This window comes from Amphiprion ocellaris, chromosome 19, assembly GCF_022539595.1.
Source record: "Amphiprion ocellaris isolate individual 3 ecotype Okinawa chromosome 19, ASM2253959v1, whole genome shotgun sequence".
Taxonomy (NCBI): Eukaryota; Metazoa; Chordata; class Actinopteri; family Pomacentridae; genus Amphiprion; species Amphiprion ocellaris.
In genome coordinates, this window is record NC_072784.1 from 30,628,505 (window position 1) to 30,648,854 (window position 20,350).

General features: G+C 40.1%; 1 protein-coding gene across 4 annotated transcripts in view; it reads left to right on the forward strand.

Annotated features, from left to right (window-relative positions):
- LOC111576155 (septin-9-like) overlaps nt 1-20,350 on the forward strand; it is a 103,541-nt gene that overhangs the window by 34,077 nt on the left and 49,114 nt on the right. For 3 of the 4 annotated variants that reach the window (XM_023281701.3, XM_023281704.3, XM_023281702.3), the window contains one exon: nt 11,674-12,435. In XM_023281701.3, coding sequence (XP_023137469.1) covers nt 11,674-12,435 — 762 coding nt within the window. Of the gene's footprint in view, nt 1-10,225; nt 10,275-11,673; nt 12,436-20,350 lie in introns of those variants that run through there. The other variant, XM_023281703.3, reaches the window with a different exon arrangement.

Sequence of the window (20,350 nt, forward strand, 5' to 3'; positions counted from 1 at the left end):
CAGCAGTGGAGAGTGACTGATTCTGGATATTTGGTTGATTTTAAGGACGTAAAAAGCTCTGATCTTGATATTTTAGCCAATTTTCTGTACATTTGCATCTATATGTACAATATGTTGGAACAATAGGCTCAAAATACAAACTTAGGTATCAGAACACTGCTCTACTCCGCACCACTGTCACCACTGTCACTCCCTTTTTGAATGAAATACACTCAGGAGGTTTTGCTGCCTCCTCTAGCTCATGATGGATTATATTTTCAGGGGACTTGAATTTGGAATTTGTCCACTTTTTGAAACAGACTACGATTGAGACACTACACAAATCAATATGGCAGCAAATTTGCAATCACAAAGTAGCCACACCCCAAGGTAAAGTCTGTTTTATTGTCTGTTTTACTCTAAATGGGACCACAATCAACAAAACAAACACCATTCTGTGCTGAAAGAGACTTCAAATGAACATTTAAGACCATAAAACCCTTTATAAAATCATTACTGATGTGACAAATTCAGTTGGAAGTTGGGTCAGTTTCTCATAGACGTCTATACAACCAAAGCTCTCTCCCCTGCTGGCCATTAAAACAATGCAGGTTAAAGGCACTTCATCTTTTTTATACAGCACTGATAATTATGAGTTATTTAGAAAAAATTACAGTAGTGCTATTTTGGGTCATATTTAACCCCTTAGCACATATTCTGGTGCTGCATTTTTAAATGGCAGTTTTACCATGCAAACGATATAATCATTGAAAATACCAACGCCACAGCATCACTATAATAATAATAGCAGCTGCAGTAGATCCTGTAATTAGAGTGTGTACACAGCAAAACAGTTAGTTTCTTGCCTTTTTTGTTATCTATGCTTCTTGAGTTATCATGTGCTGCACAATATTTTCATCCTCAGTGTCCAAAAGCCAAAATACTTGCGAAATTTTATTCTTTTTTTAGTGAAAAAGGGTTTAAATGTTGGGGGTTTAGGTCAGTTTACATTGATAAGGCTTTATAATCTTGGGAATAGTTGACTAAAAATGAAGTTTTGGCCACAGATGCAAGTATAGAAGATTAAAAGCATGTATTTTTACAGAATGAACTTAATATTACTGGGCTAAAGATTGACCAATCTACTGACAGACTTTAGATGCCACATTTTCATTGTGCAAATATATTTACCACATATGCTTGTTAAAACAAAATATGAATCACTTTATTCATACAACATTGTTTGTGCCACTGGAATCTGTACAGGAAATGTGTAAAAAAAACAACAGCTTTATGTGACAGTGAGTGCCGTTGCAGTGTCTCATGGCCTCAGCTGATGACGCTGAAGCAGACAGAAGTCGGCGTTTTCTTGCCCTTGAGGCCGATGACCTCAGCGGTGACCTCACAAACCGACACCGATCATCGACCTTTTACTGAGCAGACGGACGCTCACACATCTTTATTTGCAGCGCATTGAAAGTGATCTATTGTCCCTTTTCTTGTGCAGGATCCCACTGGTGCTGCTGCCTCATATTAAATATCTAGACAGTGCATTGATGCATTCAGGAGTTAAATAGCGTCTCCTTTTCACAGCAGTTCCACCAGGATATCTGCGTCTAGCTCCCTTCTGTATCTCTAAACTGCATGTTAAGGGCATTTTGCTGGTCCAGTGAGAGGAAATTCCACAGGAGTAGATTTCTGTGGTGGGTGAAAATGTCGGGGTAGGCAAGAGAGGAGTGGATCTGAACACAGCCGGGCCTCTTTTTACAGATGTGCATGAGGCCCAGCCTGCATGGCACTCACCAGCCCGTCAAATAAATAGAGTTGTGACAAGCAGTGATAGGATGACGGTCAAAATGTAATCAGCAGGAAAGACAGCGATGTGGAAATTTACACAGAAAGGTTATGAAAAGGTAAAATAAATCATTTAATCCTGAGATATTTGTAGAAATTGTCATACACAGTTGCAGGCAAAAGGTTCAAATGAATCATATGTGTTGAGATATTTCTTCTTCAGAGACATACAACTCATTAATGGGGAGATTTGTTGAGAAGAGTCCCGGCAGGAACTCCTTTCAGAATGAAAACTGTTATTATAAGCCAACTGCCACTTAGCTGTGGCTTTGGATTTTTTCAGGAACTCTAGTTTGTGCTCTATAACCCGTAATCCACTGAGTCTGTGCTCAGGGGCAACTAATTTCCTTTCGTCAAAGAGCAGATGGGCTAATGTGTTATTGATTTCCAGCTTTGAGGCTCAGTCTTGTGACAAAGTCGCCTCCCTGCGAGAGGAAGTGTCTCCTGACAAAAGGCTGGTGGGCCATCCTCCGAGTCTCCGCTCTTATCAGCATTATCAGGCTTCTCTTTACTCGCCAGCTCGGACAGGTTTCCTGTTGATGACGCCAACTGTGGCAGAGCTGCTGGGAAGCACCAAGGGTCACTCTGCACAGCGAACACAGCGGGTCTTTGTTAGGCTTTCAAACCACTCCCTGCTGTTTTCCCCCTGTAGGACACACGGAGTAAAAAAAAACCTGCACCGATGCCAACCTCGGGCAAGTTATCAACAGGCCCCGTGCTACGGCTAAAAACAGCTAGCCGGCGATGAAAGATTTTCTTTTGTACATTGAGTGTTGTTTTTTTTCTTGCAGGGAAAGAAAAATGTTTAACTGAGATAGTGGCACGGCATCACTGTAACCATGACATCCAGTGAACACTACATCAGCTGCCTGCTGATGATCACATGATTGTGATCCTACTACAAATCCACTGCTGAGGACTTAACAGCACTTTTCCGTCAGAAATGATTCAAGGAACAACTGATTAAATTGTGGGGGTGTTTCTGAGTCCCATCAATTCCCGCCGCCCGCTACATATTTAGGTCACGCCATTCAGTTTCCCTACATAACGTACACATGCATAACACACGCCTGAACTAATCGCAAGGTTACTTTGTTTGTGGGTTCATCTATATTAAATGGACACATTCTATGGTGCCGTGATTTCTGATCATTGATAACTAATAAACAAATGCTGCATTTCTGACATATTGGGGAATGAGCAGCCTTGGAGGAGGACTGAGTGCTCTCTGAGTGATTTTCAAGTTACCATATTTAGTCACGTGCTTTCTTTTACTACGCTTGTTCTTGGATGTGGCATTTTATAATTTAATCTGGTTGTTTTGTTGATTCATTTTGAAAACCTGTCACCATGTTCAGCTCTGTTTCTCCACTTTCTACTTTCAAAAGGTGCTATATAAATAAAGCTATTATTATTATTATTATTATCATTGATAAGCAGCTGTACTTTAATTTTACAGAACATTTGCTGAGCAGCTACATTAACAGCTGGGAATACCAGTGTCTCTGTGGCTTCTCCTTCCTGTACCATTACCTGCAAATATTTTGATAATTATACAGTTTTGATTGTAGTTTACCTCAGCTGTGTTTCCTGTGATGTCACCAAAAATGCTGAAATGATTTCTTTTAAAGGGAAGCAGCAGTTGTGCAAAAATACTGGGTTTGCATCAGCACTAGAGCCTGACTGATTCTGGATATTTGGTTGATTTTAAGGAAGTAAAAAGCTCTGATCTTGATATTTTGGCCAATTTTCTGTACATTTGCATCTATATGTGAAGTATGTTGGGATGATAGGCTCAAAATACAAACTTATCAATAAGAACAATGCTCGACTCCGCACCACTGTCTGCTCTGCTGCATGTGCAGCAGACTGTGCTGAGAGTTAGTGAAGTTGAAGCGCCCTCTGCTGGAAAAACTGTGTGATGACGGCATTGTTAATTAGTCTCCATCAGGTTTGATTTTGCTGGTCGACCCTTTCTGTGTGGAGTTTGCGTGTTCTCTTTTTGCCTCTGTGGGTTTTCTCTGGGATTTCTCACAGATCAAAGACATGCATGTTGGATTAATTGGTCATAGGTGCGAATGTGAGCGTGCACGGTGGTCTGTTTCTTTGTGTTCAGAGTGTATCCCACATCTTGTACAACCTGGATAATAGAGGACGGATGGATCATTTTCTGCTTTATGTTCTGTGACAAAAATCCGTTTTTCTCATCAACAACTGACATGTCAGTCGGGTTCTAATTAGCAGGAATTGAATACAACATGGAGTGAATCAGTGAGGCTGGTTGTGTTGAAATAAAAATGACAAGCACTAAAGCTGTATCACATGCATGCCTCTTTTTTTTCTGGGAATTCCTCAGGTGTCTGGTGGGAATGTGAACCTTAACAGAATGGCCACCACCAACAGTTATGTGGGTCATTCCAGAACTGGAGGACATTTGAGCTTCAAAATGTTTGAAAAATAAATCTTCTCTTTTCCAGATTTCTGCTCCATATTGATCAATAATAGGTATTGATTGGCTCAGCTTCCACATCAATGGTAGCATTTTTATTCCATGTTTTCTGTGGTGTTTGCTAACCCTACTCTAATCACAGTAACAGGGTTGCTAATCCATGCTAATGTGATCTTTTTCTCAGCAGTAGAAGCTAGATATTTAGCTGCTGTTACTGCTGACCAAGAGGACAAACTGACTGATGGAAAACAGTCCAAAGAATTAGTCTGATCCTGATAATATGAGGTAGAGTGAGACATTCAATCAAGGCTGACAATGGGATGAAAAGATGGAAAATAGAAGAGAGGACATAGCTTTGCTCTACACATTCTTTAGGAAAACTGTTTGATGATGTAAATGACAAAAACAAAACACAAAATGACCAAAATAAGACAGAAAACACCACAAATAAGACAGAAAATAACAAAAACAAGACAGAAAATGACAAAAAAGACACAAAACAACAAAATCAAGACACAAAATGACACAAAGGAGACACAAAACAACAAAATCAAGACACAAAATGACACAAAGTAGACAAAAAAATGACAAAAACAAGATGCAAAAGATGCGTAACATCATCAGCAGGTTATGCTAACATGTTGTGGGACACGCTCCATGCCTAATTGTTATTATTTAAAATATTATGTTGATTAAACAAATGTTCCCACAATTACAAGAGACATCTATGAAAAAAAATAAAACCAAAAAAGGAGATTTAAATTTCATTTGAACTGTTTTATTAGAGCTTCAGTTTGGTCATCAGGGGGGTGGGACAAGAGAAAAATGTCATTTTAGGGGGAACTCCAGACTTATTTGGTATTTTAAAAATATTTTCAAACATTCTTTTCTCCTAGTTTTTTTTTTTTTTTAAGATTTGATCTCATGAAAAGAACATTTACACAACAACTGCATGTTTTAGTATTTTGTACATGGATTATTAGAAATTTGATTGTGGAATGACCCCTATAACAAGAAGCAATTTTACAATTATATGATGAAATATTCAGCAAATACAAGGATTACAGCTCACCCTCAAGCACAATACACCCGGCTATTAATTACAAGCGATGTCTTTGTCGCGATGCTTTGCAGATTTCCCGGTGAAATCTTTGAAACTAATTAAGTTTTGATTTGAAACTGCGTCCAGTTCGTCCACAGTCACGCTCAGAGAGGCGTAGAGAATGTGGTGCTGCAGCGTCATGTGATTTTCTGGCTGTTTGACTGAGTTTCAGAGTGCTACACGCATTCAGCCCACACCTGAGCAAGTGTTGGCTGAAAAACACCGCGCTCGGCTCCGTGTCTTCCTTACTTGGTTTGCTATAGCATGTTGTTTAGATGAAGTCCGAGATTAAGAGGGTTCAAGGATTTACGTTCACGTCAGATGCAAAGAGAAGGAGTGAAAGGAACATTCAGGTCCACTTTGGTGCTAATTAGTGTCATCTGAGCTCATGAAAGGTTCAACATTCAAACCTAATTCTGTCCTCTCGTTCATGCAGACGTGCAAAAAGACCCCATTCATTTACATGCTCTCATACCCCATAATGCAGCGGCGTTAACAGAGTTTGGCTCCAACCAGGGGAAAAGAAAAACAGGCGGTGTTTGCTTTCCTCTACAGCTGTGTTTAAACACACTCACACACATGCAGAGAGTGATAGCAACACAGCTGACGAGGCCTCCGTCTCCACCGAGTCTGAGAGGACGTCAGTGTTGGCCGTCCGTCACCACAGAGCACAGTGAGCACACGGCTGCAGGAAAACGGCTCATTATGTCAAATTCACAGTCAAACACGGCTTTAAGGGGATTCACTAAACGCTCAGCAAGTAACGGCGAACTACAGTAGATTCATTAATGCTCCATTGGTTGACGTCCGCTACGCTGCATCCAGTGAATTCTAACTTCATTTGTGTGCTTCTTTCTCACACTGGAGGCCGTGTCCTCTAGGAACATTTCAAAGCCACTTTTCTGTTTATTCCATGTGAGCAGCAGAAAGACGTCGCTGTCAGAGGTGGATTAAATGAGCCGAGGTGGTGCAGATGTACACGGCGAGCTCATACAAGCACAGATCACCCTGTTTTTTGTCATTGTCTTCTCCTGTAAACACACAGAAGTTGTTTTAATGCTGCTCCATAGACGTGACACTCAAGTGCTTCAGTACAGCTTTGAGGTCCTTCAGTTGTCCATTGTGTGCTACGTTACACTTCCACTGCACTTTAGTTCATGAATGTTGAGCTTACATTGATCTGACAGCTTTTGTTGATTTTAAGATGGTGATAATATGAGTTGTGTAAGTTTAAACTGGCAGTTTCCAACTTCTGGGCCTCTAACGTCGTACAGAAAGCGTGGAGTCGATGTCTGCGGGTTGTAAACAGCTCCGGCTGATAGTTTCCCTCCAAACTTCTCACATGGATTCATTTCACTAAATGTTCGAATGATCTAATTTCTCACCCCAAAAAAAATCAAAGATAAGAGAAAAAGTCCACAAACTGAAAACAGATTTGTCTGTCAGAACGTAGTTTTTTCTTCTTTACTCGACCATTAATCATCTCATGACCGCTCAGAATGAACCAGAGTGTAAAACTGTATATAAAGTGGTTTAAATGAGCTCTACCTGCAGCAGATACAGCAGGATTACAGTGAAACTTCACTATTAATAATCTAATCATCCATCTTAATATGAACTGCTACTTTTACTGCAGTACTTTAACAATCTTTTTCTGTAGATGCTTGCATACTTTCACTTTTCATGCAGGAGTTTTTCTTGTAATGCAGTTACAGTATAGGTACTTTCAATACCATTATTTAGTCTGCAGACACTAAAGTGCTCTAAATTTTCTAATTTAACTCTCATGAAACCAAATATTCCTTTCAGATATGTCGTGCTACTTGCCATAATAAAACAGAATATATATAGGATAAAATATTTAAATACACCACCATTCAAAAGCTTGGAGTCACCAAGACAATTCCATGTTTTCCATGAAAATTCCCACTTTTATCCATGTGCTAACATAACTGTACAAGGGTTTTCTAATCATCAATGAGTCTTTCAACACCATTAGCTAACACAATGTAGCATTAGAACACAGGAGTGATGGTTGTTGGAAATGTTCCTCTGTACCTCTATGGAGATATTCCATTAAAAATCAGCTGTTTCCAGCTACAATAGTCATTTACCACATTAACAATGTCTACACTGGATTTATCATTCATTTAATGTTATCTTCATTAAAGAAAAACTGCTTTTCTTTCAAAAATAATGAAATTTCTATGTGACCCTAAACTTTTGAACGCTAGTGTACCTTGAATAAAAAATGCACTAAATTACAAAATGCACCGTACAGTGTCAGATATGGAGTTGCTGCATCCAGTATACAGTATTTAATGTTAATTATCGTGTTCAGATATTGAATATTCAAGCAGTGAGGGATATGACATGTATGTAGCGTTTGTATAAGGAAGGAAGTGTGAAGTGAATGACCAATGGTTTGCTCTTTAGTCTGCTTGGATTATCAGCATGAATTACAGAACAGGAGTAGGAACGAGACTTTTAATTCAAACTTAATTTTACGTTAAGCTTAATTTTCTTCCTCAGTTTTCTGAAATCTAATACTAAGCAATTTTTAATCTGTGCTCCAAAAGCTGCAGATGTGGTAGAAATTCAGTCTAATTTTACATACAAGTTCTGCATCATACACTGAATACATGTGGGTTACTATGGCAACGTGATACAAACAGTTTATTCAGCTCCATTCAGTGAGATGGAGTTGTATAAATATATCAGCTGTAAGTTTGTATGGCTAATAGAGACTCTGGTTTGGACCCCCTCAGGAATCCTACTATGTCTCCATACCAGACAACCTGTAACTGTGAATGTTGAATTTCTGCCTGAATGTTGTCTCGTGTCGACCTAAAAGCGGCCCAAAACAGAAAAATACTAAAATACAGAATTCAAACGTTTGCTTGGGATCATCCACTACATTAAAGTCAGTCTTTGTGTTGGTTTTAACCGGATGCACACACCAGATATTTGGCATATCTGGACTGAAGACAGACAAAAACAAGCACAAAGTAGGACAGAAATAATGTTACATGTCCAGTCCAAGCTCTACAAGCTTCACAAAGGAAAGTTGGAAGAGCTCATCCCACTGATGCCCGGTTAAATCAGCGTCTAACACTGGAAATCTGTGAACCGTCAGCTTCTTTCCCGTTAGATCACACACTCAGAAACCTGCTGAAACACATTGAGGGTGTGAAAACACAGAGCTGGAGGAAGAGGCTGTTCTCTCATGCTGGTGTTTGGACTCGTCAGGATGAAGCAGGCCAGATGCCTGAGCAGACTCGGTGTTTATCTGGGCTCCAGATTCTGTAGCCGCTCTGGACTGTGGGCCGAGCTGAGGTGAGCCAGGTGTCAGCCTCGCATCTAACGTGGAGCTAATCATCCCTACAGGAAAACCATTTATCAAACAACCTAAACAAGAGCCTGCAGCTGGAATACTGACGAGGGATATGTGGGGAAAAGACGCGCTGGTGTAGGTTTGGTCCAGATCTAAATGACCATTAAAGATGGATTGTGATGTCCTGCAGCTGAACATGGTCCTGATCACATTTTTAAAAGATCAACTTGGATCTATGACAACAAATCTGGGAGTTTTCTTTAACGTTATTCAGTATATTCAGCCTCTTGTTCGATCATGCAATTTGTATATCAGAAATATATAAGTTATTTTGTCCTGAATAAACTACTGACACTAACTCAATGATGCAGCGTTTGCCAGAAGAAAAATGACCCCGGCTCCTCATTCATTATAAAATTCAACTTAAGATTCTGCTGATTTCTTCTGAGTGGTTTTGCTCCACTCTACATGGAGCTTTAACTCTTTATTCTGCAACTAAAAAGCTGCTAAAAAGCTTAAAATGGAGGTTTCTAGGCCCAAAAACCTCAGAACAACTCAGTCAGTGCCTCAGTTTGAAAAGCTTTCATTGAACAGACGGACATTTGTATCATATTTTATTATAAGTTGTTAGTGTTTTATTGTGGCCTCATTGTTTAATGTTCTGTTGTTATTCAAAATGTTTTACTGATCTTTTTAAAATTTTATTGTGGCTATTTTTTTGCTTTGAAATGCAATAATCATTATAAATAATAATAATAATTATTAGTGGTAGTATCATTATCATATTTAAATTTTCAAAAAATATTTAAACTATGTTTTTCAGAGTCTGGTTCCAGCAAAAGATTTTTTTAAAAGCAAATTTATAAATGAGACATGTAGAATAAAGTGATTTTGATAAAATATTACTATTTTGGTTCATATTTACAGTAAAACTGTGCTTCACAGATGAAAATAATAATAATAATAGTTATTATTAGTAGTAGTAATAGTAGTCGTAGTAGTAGTAGTATTAATATGATTAGCATATTTATTTATTTAGTTATTTAATGTTTTTTTTCGGAGTCTGGTTCCAGCAAAGTCTTATTTTTTTTTGCAAATTTTTGAGACATGTTGAATAAACTGATTTTGAGAAAATAAAACTATTTTCAGAATAAATTTGGTGAATATTTACAGTAGATCAGCACCTCACATACAATAGCAGCAGTAATAAAAATAAGAAGACTAGCTATTATTAATACTGACCAAATTTAAAAACTGACAGAAAAATATTGCCCATATTTTGGCAGTAGCTCATCACGTGATCAATCAGAGTTGTGAAGGGGCGTGGCCACTGATTAGTCGTCATGGCAACAGGTGTGCCAGATGTCCAGGTGTAGCGTTACAACGGACGGAGCTATCGCTGTAAATCCGTGAACTCTTTCGCCACAGAGGGTTAAATTTAGCTTCTCTGGGAGTTTCTGTTAGAAAATATCATTAAAGTCTGGAATATTTTCACCGAGTGGATTAACAAGTTAAGGAAAAGATGCTGTCGAGCTACGTGAAGCGTGTGAAGTCAGGTAAGGTTGCTGCTGTTGGCCGCATATCGGAGGAAAAATCAAACATTTTAGCAGACGGTGGTTAATATTAGTTTCTTTTTTGATTAAATAATCGCACTAAATGTGGAAAGTACCAGGTGTCTATGTGGCAAAAAGTGCTTGTCTAAAATAAACTATCCTTATATCCTTAGATTTTATTTAATTATTTATTCTACCTGTCGTGTCCCTGAGATTCTAACTCCAGGTGTTTTGTTTTTTTTTAACCTTATAGCTTTAAAGGAGCAGTTCGACTGATTTAATGGGGTTTTCCGTTTGCTAAAAAAAAAGTGACTACATTGAAACTGAAATATTATTGATGCTTCAAAATAACGTGATTTTATCCTTGAGGGCTGTATGTTAAACTTCATAGATCTTAGGATTATTGCAATTCTTTATCCACAAAGACATATATAGCCTGCCCATTAGAAATACTACTATTTCCTGTCAGATTCTGCTCCAAACTGCAAACATCTGATAAAAACAACAGTTATTTGGTTGCAAGATGGCTGGTTTGGAGTCTGTATGTAATATTTGGTCTTCTGGTTTGTTTGCATGCATGTGATGGCGTTTGGTTGTTGGTAGTGATATTAATATTGAAGCATTTTCTGTTTGTTTCACGTTAGAAGTTGAGTTTACAAGTTGTTCTGTCTTGCTTTTTGAGTACAGATCTTACATGCTCCAGCAATCATTTGTCAAAATAAAGGTGCTATGATGATGAATTAGGTTCATATCTGATGATTTGGGCTTTTATTATTATCTGTGAGGTGCTGTTCTACTGTTAAAATTAACTTAATGTGATCTTAAAATAGGAATATTTGATCTAAATCACTTTATTCCACATGTCTAATTTATAAATTTGCCAAAATAAATCTTTTGCTGGAACCAGATTCTGAAAAAATTATTTTAAATAATTTTAAAAAATAAATAAATATGATAATGATACTACTACTGCTACTACTACTACTGATAATAATAATTATTATAATTGTTATTTATAGTGATTATTGGAATCTTTATTTCTAAAGCGCCTTTCAAAGCTAATAATAGCCACAATAAAACTTGAAAAACATCAATAAAATATTTTAAATTTCATCAAAACATTAAACAAAGAGGACAGAATAAAACATTACAAATAACTTATAATAAAATATTATCCAAATGTCTGTCTGTACAGTGAAAGCTGTTTAAACTGAGGCACCGACTGAGTTTTTTGAGCCGAAAAACCTTTATTTTAAGCCTTTTAGCAGCTTTTTAGGTTTTACATGTTGTTCTGTCTTGCTGTTTGAGTACAGATCTTAGATGCTCCACCAGTGATTTGTCTGAATAACAGTGCTATGATGATGAATTTTGGGCTAAGAGAGTCTTGTTTTGTGTTTTCCAGCGCTGAAACGGTCCTTTGAGGTGGAGGAAGCAGACACATCCTCGCTGCCGTCGCCTCTGTCCCGCCGGACCACCAACCCCCTCCGCTCGTCCACCTCCTCCACGTCCAGCCAGCGGAGCTACGACCTCAGCTCCCGCAACTCCGACTACTCCTCCTCGTCCAGGTCCTCCCCCTCCGAGTCCTCCAACCCACGCTCCCCGAAGACCGGCATGAGGCGCATCGACTTATCGGGGGGCCGTAACCCGGACGCAGCCTCCTCCCGCCGCTCAGAAATCTCCATCGAGGTCTCGTCCAAGCAGATCGACAGCTCGCCCAGCGCCGGCATCACCCGCTTCGGCCTCAAGCGGCCGGAGGTCAGCCTGAGCAACCGCATGCACCTGGACAGCTCCCCCAACTCCATCCCCGGCGCCGCCAACAGGCGGGCGGAGCTCGGCGTGACTCGCCCCCACGAGCCTCCCGCTCCCCCCAAGAGGATGGACGCCCAGCTGTCCTCGGCCCCCGTGTCCAGGATCCCCGAGCCCCCCCAGAGGAGAGCAGAGCCGCCGTCCCCCAGCCTCAGCCCGGCGGAGGGAGGCCCCAGGAGGCCGGAGATGCCCGTCTTCAGGCAGCCGGACGATTCGGTGCAAAGCGGCGCAGTGGAGAACAACAACCACCACCATGTGCCTCCCGCTCCGGTCGCCCCCCTGCCCTCCCTGACGGAGCCCCCGGTGGAGAGAGTGCAGTCGCCCGTCACAGAGCCCACCTCCACCCGACCAGCAGACAGTGAGTATCTCTAGATTCACTCCTGTGAGGAGTCATGCAGCCAGTCGCTTTGTGTTTTCTGCCTGCAGTGCAACTTTCTGTGTTGTTTGTGATTTACCACTTTCAACATGGTCGATCTTTCTAAATCTAATAAGTTGGAAGAGTTTGGCAACAACTCCTCTCTGATGAATGTGTTTCTGCTCAGTTTCTCTCATTTTATCTCCATCTTGCGACACACTCGTCTAGATGAGGCTCAAACACAGTTAAACTTACATGATTAAACTGAGCCCTGCAGCACATTTTAACCTTTTTATTTTCTGTTTCTTCACTACTTCTGCTGTTTGTTTTCCACCTAAAGTTAGCGGTGGAGCTGCGAAGTACGACACCAACCAAAAAAAGCACAAGCATGAGTCTGTGTGTCAGTCTAGACTATCTGTGAATGTAGGTCAGGGAGGTGATGATGAGAATCCCAGGGCTGCTCCCAGGACAGCTGTTTAAAAAAACCTCTGAAACCTGAATTAACCATCTAAAACTGGAGGATAAAATCACTGTCAGCTTTCACAGATGCAGTTTTTGTGAATGTTTTTGACATCTGTTATCTGTTATTTGCCCGACTTTTCTCACATAAGAAGTCATACAATCACTGGAACACTTTAAGAAACACATGTAAATGAATTTATCTCCATCCAGACGACGCAGAGGTTTGACTTTTGAGCTGCCGCTGACTAACCTCTCAAACATGTGGGACTGAAAAGATGCCAAGCTCAAGCCGAGCATCAGATGTTTGTGTATTAACCAGCTCCATAAGGATTCGTTTAGCTGAGGTGAAACATCAAGAAATGTCCCATAGCTGTGGTAAGATGCTGCGTTCTGGTGCGTCATTGTTTTGCTGGACGAACCACTCAGGCTGACCTGGTCAAGTGTGGAGGAAATGGACTCTTGCTTTAGATAGTCATCCCACATTAAAGCCTTTTTTGATCTGATGTTTATTTGCTTTTTGCCTCAAATGTAGTGCGTCATACTGATGGCAGGTTTGGTTCGTAGCCAAAGATATCGTGGAACTACGTCTGAGCTAGGGTTAGGGTTAGGGTTTGTATACGCACAAGAGGGTGATCGGTGGCGAAGATTCTTTACGTGTGCAACTTTATCAAAGTCAGCTCTGGAGCAACACTTTGGTGTACAAGGTATTCTGAAAACTAAGTACACCATGCGTAATCCTCATCATTAGTAGATTAAATCAATCTAATCTTTCCAGTTTATAATAATAATTATACATTTTATTTATAGCCGCCTTTCAAAACACCCAAGGACACCGTACAAAGTTACAAACACATTCACGTTAAATATAATAATAGTGTAAACTTAATGATGTAAAAGATTTAAAAGAAGGACATTTAGCAGTTTTAAAAAACAGAAGAAAAAAGAGGAATGGAAGTCAGAGTGAGTGTGCTTGTTTCAACGGGTGGGTTTTGGTTTTTAGGTGGAAATGTAGAGCTGGGTGTCGAGGACGGGACCGAGAACAGAGCCTTGGGGAACACCGGAGGAGAGGGGGGATGGCTGGGATGTAAAAGTTCTTAACTGAATGAACTGAGTGCGGTCAGAGTGATGTGATGAGAACCAGTTCAGGGGTGTGCGAGATAAACCGATGGCTGCCAGTATATGGAGGAGGATGGAGTGGGAGATGGTGTCAGAAGCTGCACTCAGGTCGAGAAGGATGAGAATAGATAAGAGTCTGGACTCTGCTGCCATCAGGAGGTCATTGGTTATGTTGAGTAGAACTGTTTCTGTACTGTGGTGGGGATAGAAACCAGACTGGAACTGTTCGTAGAGGTTGTTATTGGAGAGTGGATTTGAGTTGATTTGATTTTATCCCTGATTTTTCTTCTTGCTCCACCCTTCAGGACAAACTTTGCATTTGTAGATTAATTACTGTTTAAGTTGTGCATTGGATGTTCCTCCAACACCAGCATCTCAGACCAAAACGCGGTCATACCTACTGCATCCATTCACATTTCATCACCAATACATTGAACAACTGTAATGAGTTTAGTCACGTTATCTTTACTTCACCTCTCAGGGCTCCAGACTAACTTTTCGCTGGTAGCATTTGTGCCACCAATTTCCTCAGCTGGTCACATCTCCCATGTCAGCACAGCTCCCCAGCTGAACATGATCTTATTGAAACATATTACATTTACCGATGTTCCCTAAATGCCTCACAGTGCAGGCTGCAGTAGATGCTGCTAGACAGACACTTTATTCATCCCCTCGGGGAAAGTTCAGGTATCCAGTAGCTCACACATTACATAAAAGACAGATAGATAAAGGAACAATGTACAAAAGAATGTCCAATTAACATGCAAGAAATAGCAGTAAGGTCCATAAAATACTGGCATTTACAAAAAATGTGCAAAAATTTTTACTGAAATGTCAGAATGATCCAAGATGAAGTCAAATGATTTTACTTTTTGAGTATAAATACCACAGTCAATCATGTTTATGCCATAGTGGAAGGTTAAAATTGTAATTGTGATTAATACTTATTTAACTTTGCAGCGTTGCTACTGCATTAGCTGTTATAATTGAATGGATTGCATTTTATCTTCCTGCCAGCACCTTCACTCTGGTCATCAGGTGTGTCTGAGTCTCCCTCTCCTTGTTTTGTTTTTACAATAATCAGCTACAGTCTGCTTTATCTTTAGAATGCACAGCAGCTAAATAGCATCAGAGTCAGACTGACGAGGTCTTACTCAGTAGCTTCCTGCACCGATTAAAGCAACAACAAAACATCTAAATGATCATCATTCACTCACACTAATACGAACACTTCGGTTGCAGTCTGGAGATCTTTTGTGGTGAGCTGCAAAACATCAGTAGAGACTCCGACACTCAGCTGAAATTCAAATAGTGCACATAAATTAAGTACATTTCTTTTTGGTTTATGAATTCTTTTGGTTTTGGTGCACTGGCTGAATGCTCCAGAGTGCATTTTGGCATTTGCAACACGATGTGGGAGGTCGCTCTCAGTGTCTTTACAGTAGAAACAGCAGGAGGGTTTCAAAGGGAGGGACCTACATGTACCAGCATGCACTAACATGCATTAAAATGCACGTGCAGCCGGACCGGCTGCCAAAAGTCAGAACAGAGAAGCTCCAGTTACAGCAAACACAGAGGGAGTCTGACTTCAGTCTCTGCCAAGGACGCCATTACTGTATTAAATCTTTATGTTGTTTGCTGCTATAATAATGCAAAATCTCACATACTGCACCTTTAAATTGTCTGTATTTTAATTTCCTCATTCACTTTGCTTCGGTGTAAATGCAGGTGCAGGGTTGGACATCAGGGAGCTTGAGTTGTGCTACAGTTTTAGTGGAGTGCTGTACATTTCCATTGCATTTTTTCACTGATTAATTGCGGCGTTTGCTTCCCTGTGTCTTGTGCTATTAGGACAGCTCATCTTTATACTGGTATGCTTCTGCTATCTGGAGACAGCTGTGCTCATGGGCTGCACTCTCTGGTTAAGCAGTATCTAGGCGTAGGCGGCTGGGAGGTGATACATTCCAAATCTGGAGGTCATAAAACATTTTACGTAAAAATAGAAAGCCTCCAATTTCCACTTTGTTACACTGAGCGTTGCCTGTTTTTGTCTCTATGTCCATTCCACTACATTCACAGACAGCTCAGGATTGAATGTTAATTCTGCCTTTTGCTGAAGATGTTTCTTAACTGTAGCTTCCATCGCAACGCTGGTGAATCAGCGAGCACATGTGCATGCTAAATATCTGAAATGGCCTTGTGTAAGTCGAAGGGAGAGGATTAAGTCTCGGCTTCTTCCACATTTGGCTCAGATTACCACCTTCCTGCTCAGCCATGCATGTGGAGGGAGGCCCTGCAAAAAATAGGCTGGGGAAGAAGCAGATAGGAGGCGGAGAGAGAGAGAAAAATAGAGAGAGTACATAAAGCATGCGAGCCGGAGAGTGTGATTTCCTGTAAAGTTTGTCTGCAGGGAGAAAACAAAATGAGAAAAGCCCACTTTAACCTCCAGTCATCTGGGAGTAAACTAAACCGACAGACCACACTGGTTCAGAGACGTGCCCAGAACGACATTTTAATTTCCTCAGCCAGTACACACAGCAAACTGTCAGGCAATTTTCTATTGTTTTTACATAAATATTTTAGATTTTTTTAGTATTTTTTTTAGAAGGGAATGTTTTTTTGCTGTTTATTCATGGTGCATCTGGTTGGCTGTGAAACGTCAGATTATTGTGTAAGGCCTCATGTGGTACATAACTGGGATCTAACCTGCCTTTGGGCTTTTCATGTGTCCTCACTCGTGTGCATACATGCATTCAGTATGTACATTCATCCCCACGTAGACGGTAAAGTTTAAGGATGTGTCGCCTAGAGGGGAGGGACTGACGGACACACTGATGAGTCGAATTTGTGGAGGGTGTTGCAGAGCTCAAGGTGCTGTAATGACAGAGGTCTGCTCCGGTTGATTTGTTGGTGGTAATGATGAGCAGCTGTATCCGGTCTGAGGATGTGCTCTCATGTTTACGCACACAGTCATTCATTGTGTACACTGCTCATGTTGGTTTCCTGTCCCTGGATTTATTTTGTCGTGGCTGCTCTCATGCAGAGTCGGTTAAATGTCTGGTAAACTGGACTTTATTTTAAGATGCATAAATACGACCTGGTTTAGGAGGTCATGTCCTTGTCTGACACACAAACTTCATATATAATGCATGCACAATACGAATGTATGCATGTTAGCAATAACTAGACAACTCAGGGCAGTGCTTCACATAAAAAAACTGCAATAAAGCAACAAGAAGAAAAGCACTCAGAGAGCACAGTGCTCCTCCAAGGCTGCTCAGTCTTTGTATTATTTCCGACAGATGAAATGATTAATAAAAAATGACCTTGTTCTGAGTCCAGGCGTGTGTTATGCATGTGTATGTTATGTACGGATACTGAGCCGCATGACCTAAATATGTAGCGACTGGTGGGAATTGATGGGACTCAGAAACACCCCCACAATGTAATCAATTGTTTGTTGTATAATTTCCGAAGGACAAGTCCTCAGCGGTGGATTTGTAGAAGGATATCGCAATCGTGATCGTCAGCAGGCAGCTGACGTAGCGTTCACTTGTTACATACATACTTACATGTCATGGTTACAGTGACGCTGTGCTGCCATCTCGCAAAACTATAGAAATCCTAAGCAAATCCCTGGATCCACACTATAAGCCGCACCACTGCCAAAATCTAATCACTTGGTCTTTGTGTCGTTTCTGGCCTTCCTTGAAAATTTCATCCAAATCTGTGTGTTACCAAATTGGATACGATTCCACTACAGGGGTATGTTTGTAAAATGCAAGTTCCTTATGTTTACTCCGCCAAGAGATGTGGTGGAGTTATGTGACGATCGGCGTTGGTTTGTGAGGAGTATGGTGCCAGTCAGAGGCGACTTTATGAGAGAAAATTAGATTATTTGAAGCACTATGAATTAGAAAACCATAATTTTACTTTTAGCCCAGTAACAATATTATGTAACTCTTCCAGTTGGGACACTATTGGAGTGGGTTTACCATCATACCTGCTCAATGCATGTTCAAATATTGGCCATAAATGCAAAAAAATTTTATTTTATTTTATTTTTTTCCTCATGAAGTATTCCTCAAGCTCTGCTTCTTTAAAAGCTCCTATTGATGCCAGCCACAGGACAAAAGTTCGGCATCTTAGGGTGAAAAATGAAGGTTTTATGATTGGTGGAATATCAGATTAGATGGAAACATGGACATTTTTGGACCAAAATTTACAACATCATATAACTGGTTTGTATCATTCGATCAAAGCAGGGTGGTACCATTAAAGATCACATGTACTTATCGATAAGCCTATCAAATTTCAGGACTCCAGCTGCATTATTTGTCAAGTTGTTGCTCTTCAAACATTCATACACAGATTGGTGCAAAGAAAACGATGCAAAAATCAACATGACTTAACCTTCTTTAAGATTTTTGTACTCAAAAACTAAGATTTTACACATGGTCAACTCAATCAGTGTTGGCCACTTTGAAAAAAGTCTGTCAAATTGAAGATGTGAACTTTATTTAAGGCCAGGTGAATTGAAGTGAAATGACAGGATTTGAATAAGTGTCCACTAGATGGTACAAATCAGGCTGATGGACGCACTTGAGGATTTAAAAAAAAAGTCTTATATATATTGTATAATTTTTACTGAAAGTTGTGCAAAGTTTGGTGCCTTACTTGGAATTTTAAGCCTGTAACTGAAGCACCAGTGCAGCCGCTGTAGTGTTTTATCCGGAAATGCTAATAAACAAGCTCATGCAATCACAACTACTGTATGTAAAACACACAAAATAACATAAGTTTTTAATAACCTGCTCCATGTTGTATACAGTGATCTTACAGGAATGTTACTGCATTAAAAAGTAGTTTGGAGTTGACTGTAGTTGTACTTGTTGCGTCACAGGTTATGATTTACACTCTCTTTAATTGAATAAACTGCAAATACAGTATTAGAAAGGTGTTGCCTTGATTACACCTTTTGCAACAGAGTCTTTTCAGAGGAGGTTTGTGTGGGACTGAGGTCACACAAGATCAGGATGTCGACATAATCCATTCCCAGGCCGTCCACCCACTCCCTCTCATTAGTAATGCTGACCTCTGTTGGACTGGGAAGTAATTTAAGCAATTTCCTCTCTTTTTCAATAGCCTAAAAATGGCTGTTAAGCATCTTTGAGGGTCCAAGTAAATATACGCTGCTGCTAATTAAATTCAGGAACTTGAGCAGCTTGTGGATTGAGAAACTTGATGTGGAAGTTCAGCGAGGATGAGGAGGCAGATTCAGAGAGACATACTGGAGACTCAGATGACTTATGTTGCAAGGTTTGCTGATATCAAGAGAAGTGACACCAACAGAGCAGCAGTACATGCAAGCAATGCCAGCATCAGTTCTGAGGATTCTCTCTGATCTTTGTGTTTATATTGTAGTTTGGACAAGGTCAGATTTAGATTACAGACCAACATGGAGGCCACTAGTCTGCTTAGTCACATCAGAATAGACGATATCTAATCTAACGCAGCGTCTGCCTGTCTAAAGGCCATTATGACCTTAGAAAGGGGAAAGAAGAAGATGAAGTTTTGCTTTTGCAAGTTGCAGCCTAATAGTTCCAGGTAATGCTTTGTGGTGAGTCTTGCATCGTGTGGTTTGTGGCAGGTCTGAAAGAATGTGAAAACAGGAAGTCTAGTCAGAATGTTAATATCTGATATCTTCTAAACCTCATTTCATTACCCAGAAACCAGCTTTCAGGTTAAAGGAGCTTCCGATTTTTCTGTGTTGTGTATAATTTTTATTTGAATTTAGGACTGTCGAAATGAAAACATCCCTCCTTGAACTGATTAAAATAACAGTTTGCTGCACCTCTGAGTCTGGTTTTTGTAATTTTCTTGTACACAAGTTACCTGAATTAAAGATTCCCCCCGATGATCATAGACTGGATTGAATGAAAAGGAGCATTTCTGCAGCATTTGGTAATTGATTGGTTTCATTTCAGCGCTGAAACACAAATATAATCCATCTCTACATTTGAATCAGCTTATTTTTTTTTTTTTTGCAGGAGTGAGATAGTTTCTGCTTAATTCATTTCTTCTATGCACCGAATCTTTAAGGAAATGGTAGAAACAGATGATGGAATGTGTCAGCTTTTCTCTCAAACGACAGTCTGTTTGTCTTTAGTACTTGGCTCTGGATTCCAACACTCTTCGGTCTTTTTTTCTTAAAGCTGAGTCTGCAACAGTTTTTAAACTTTAATGAGTTTCATGACTCATTATCTCATGATCCGTCTTGTGCTTGTTGGCTGAGCAGTATCCTGGTTTCACCACGTTAAGGAACAGAATTCATCTCTTC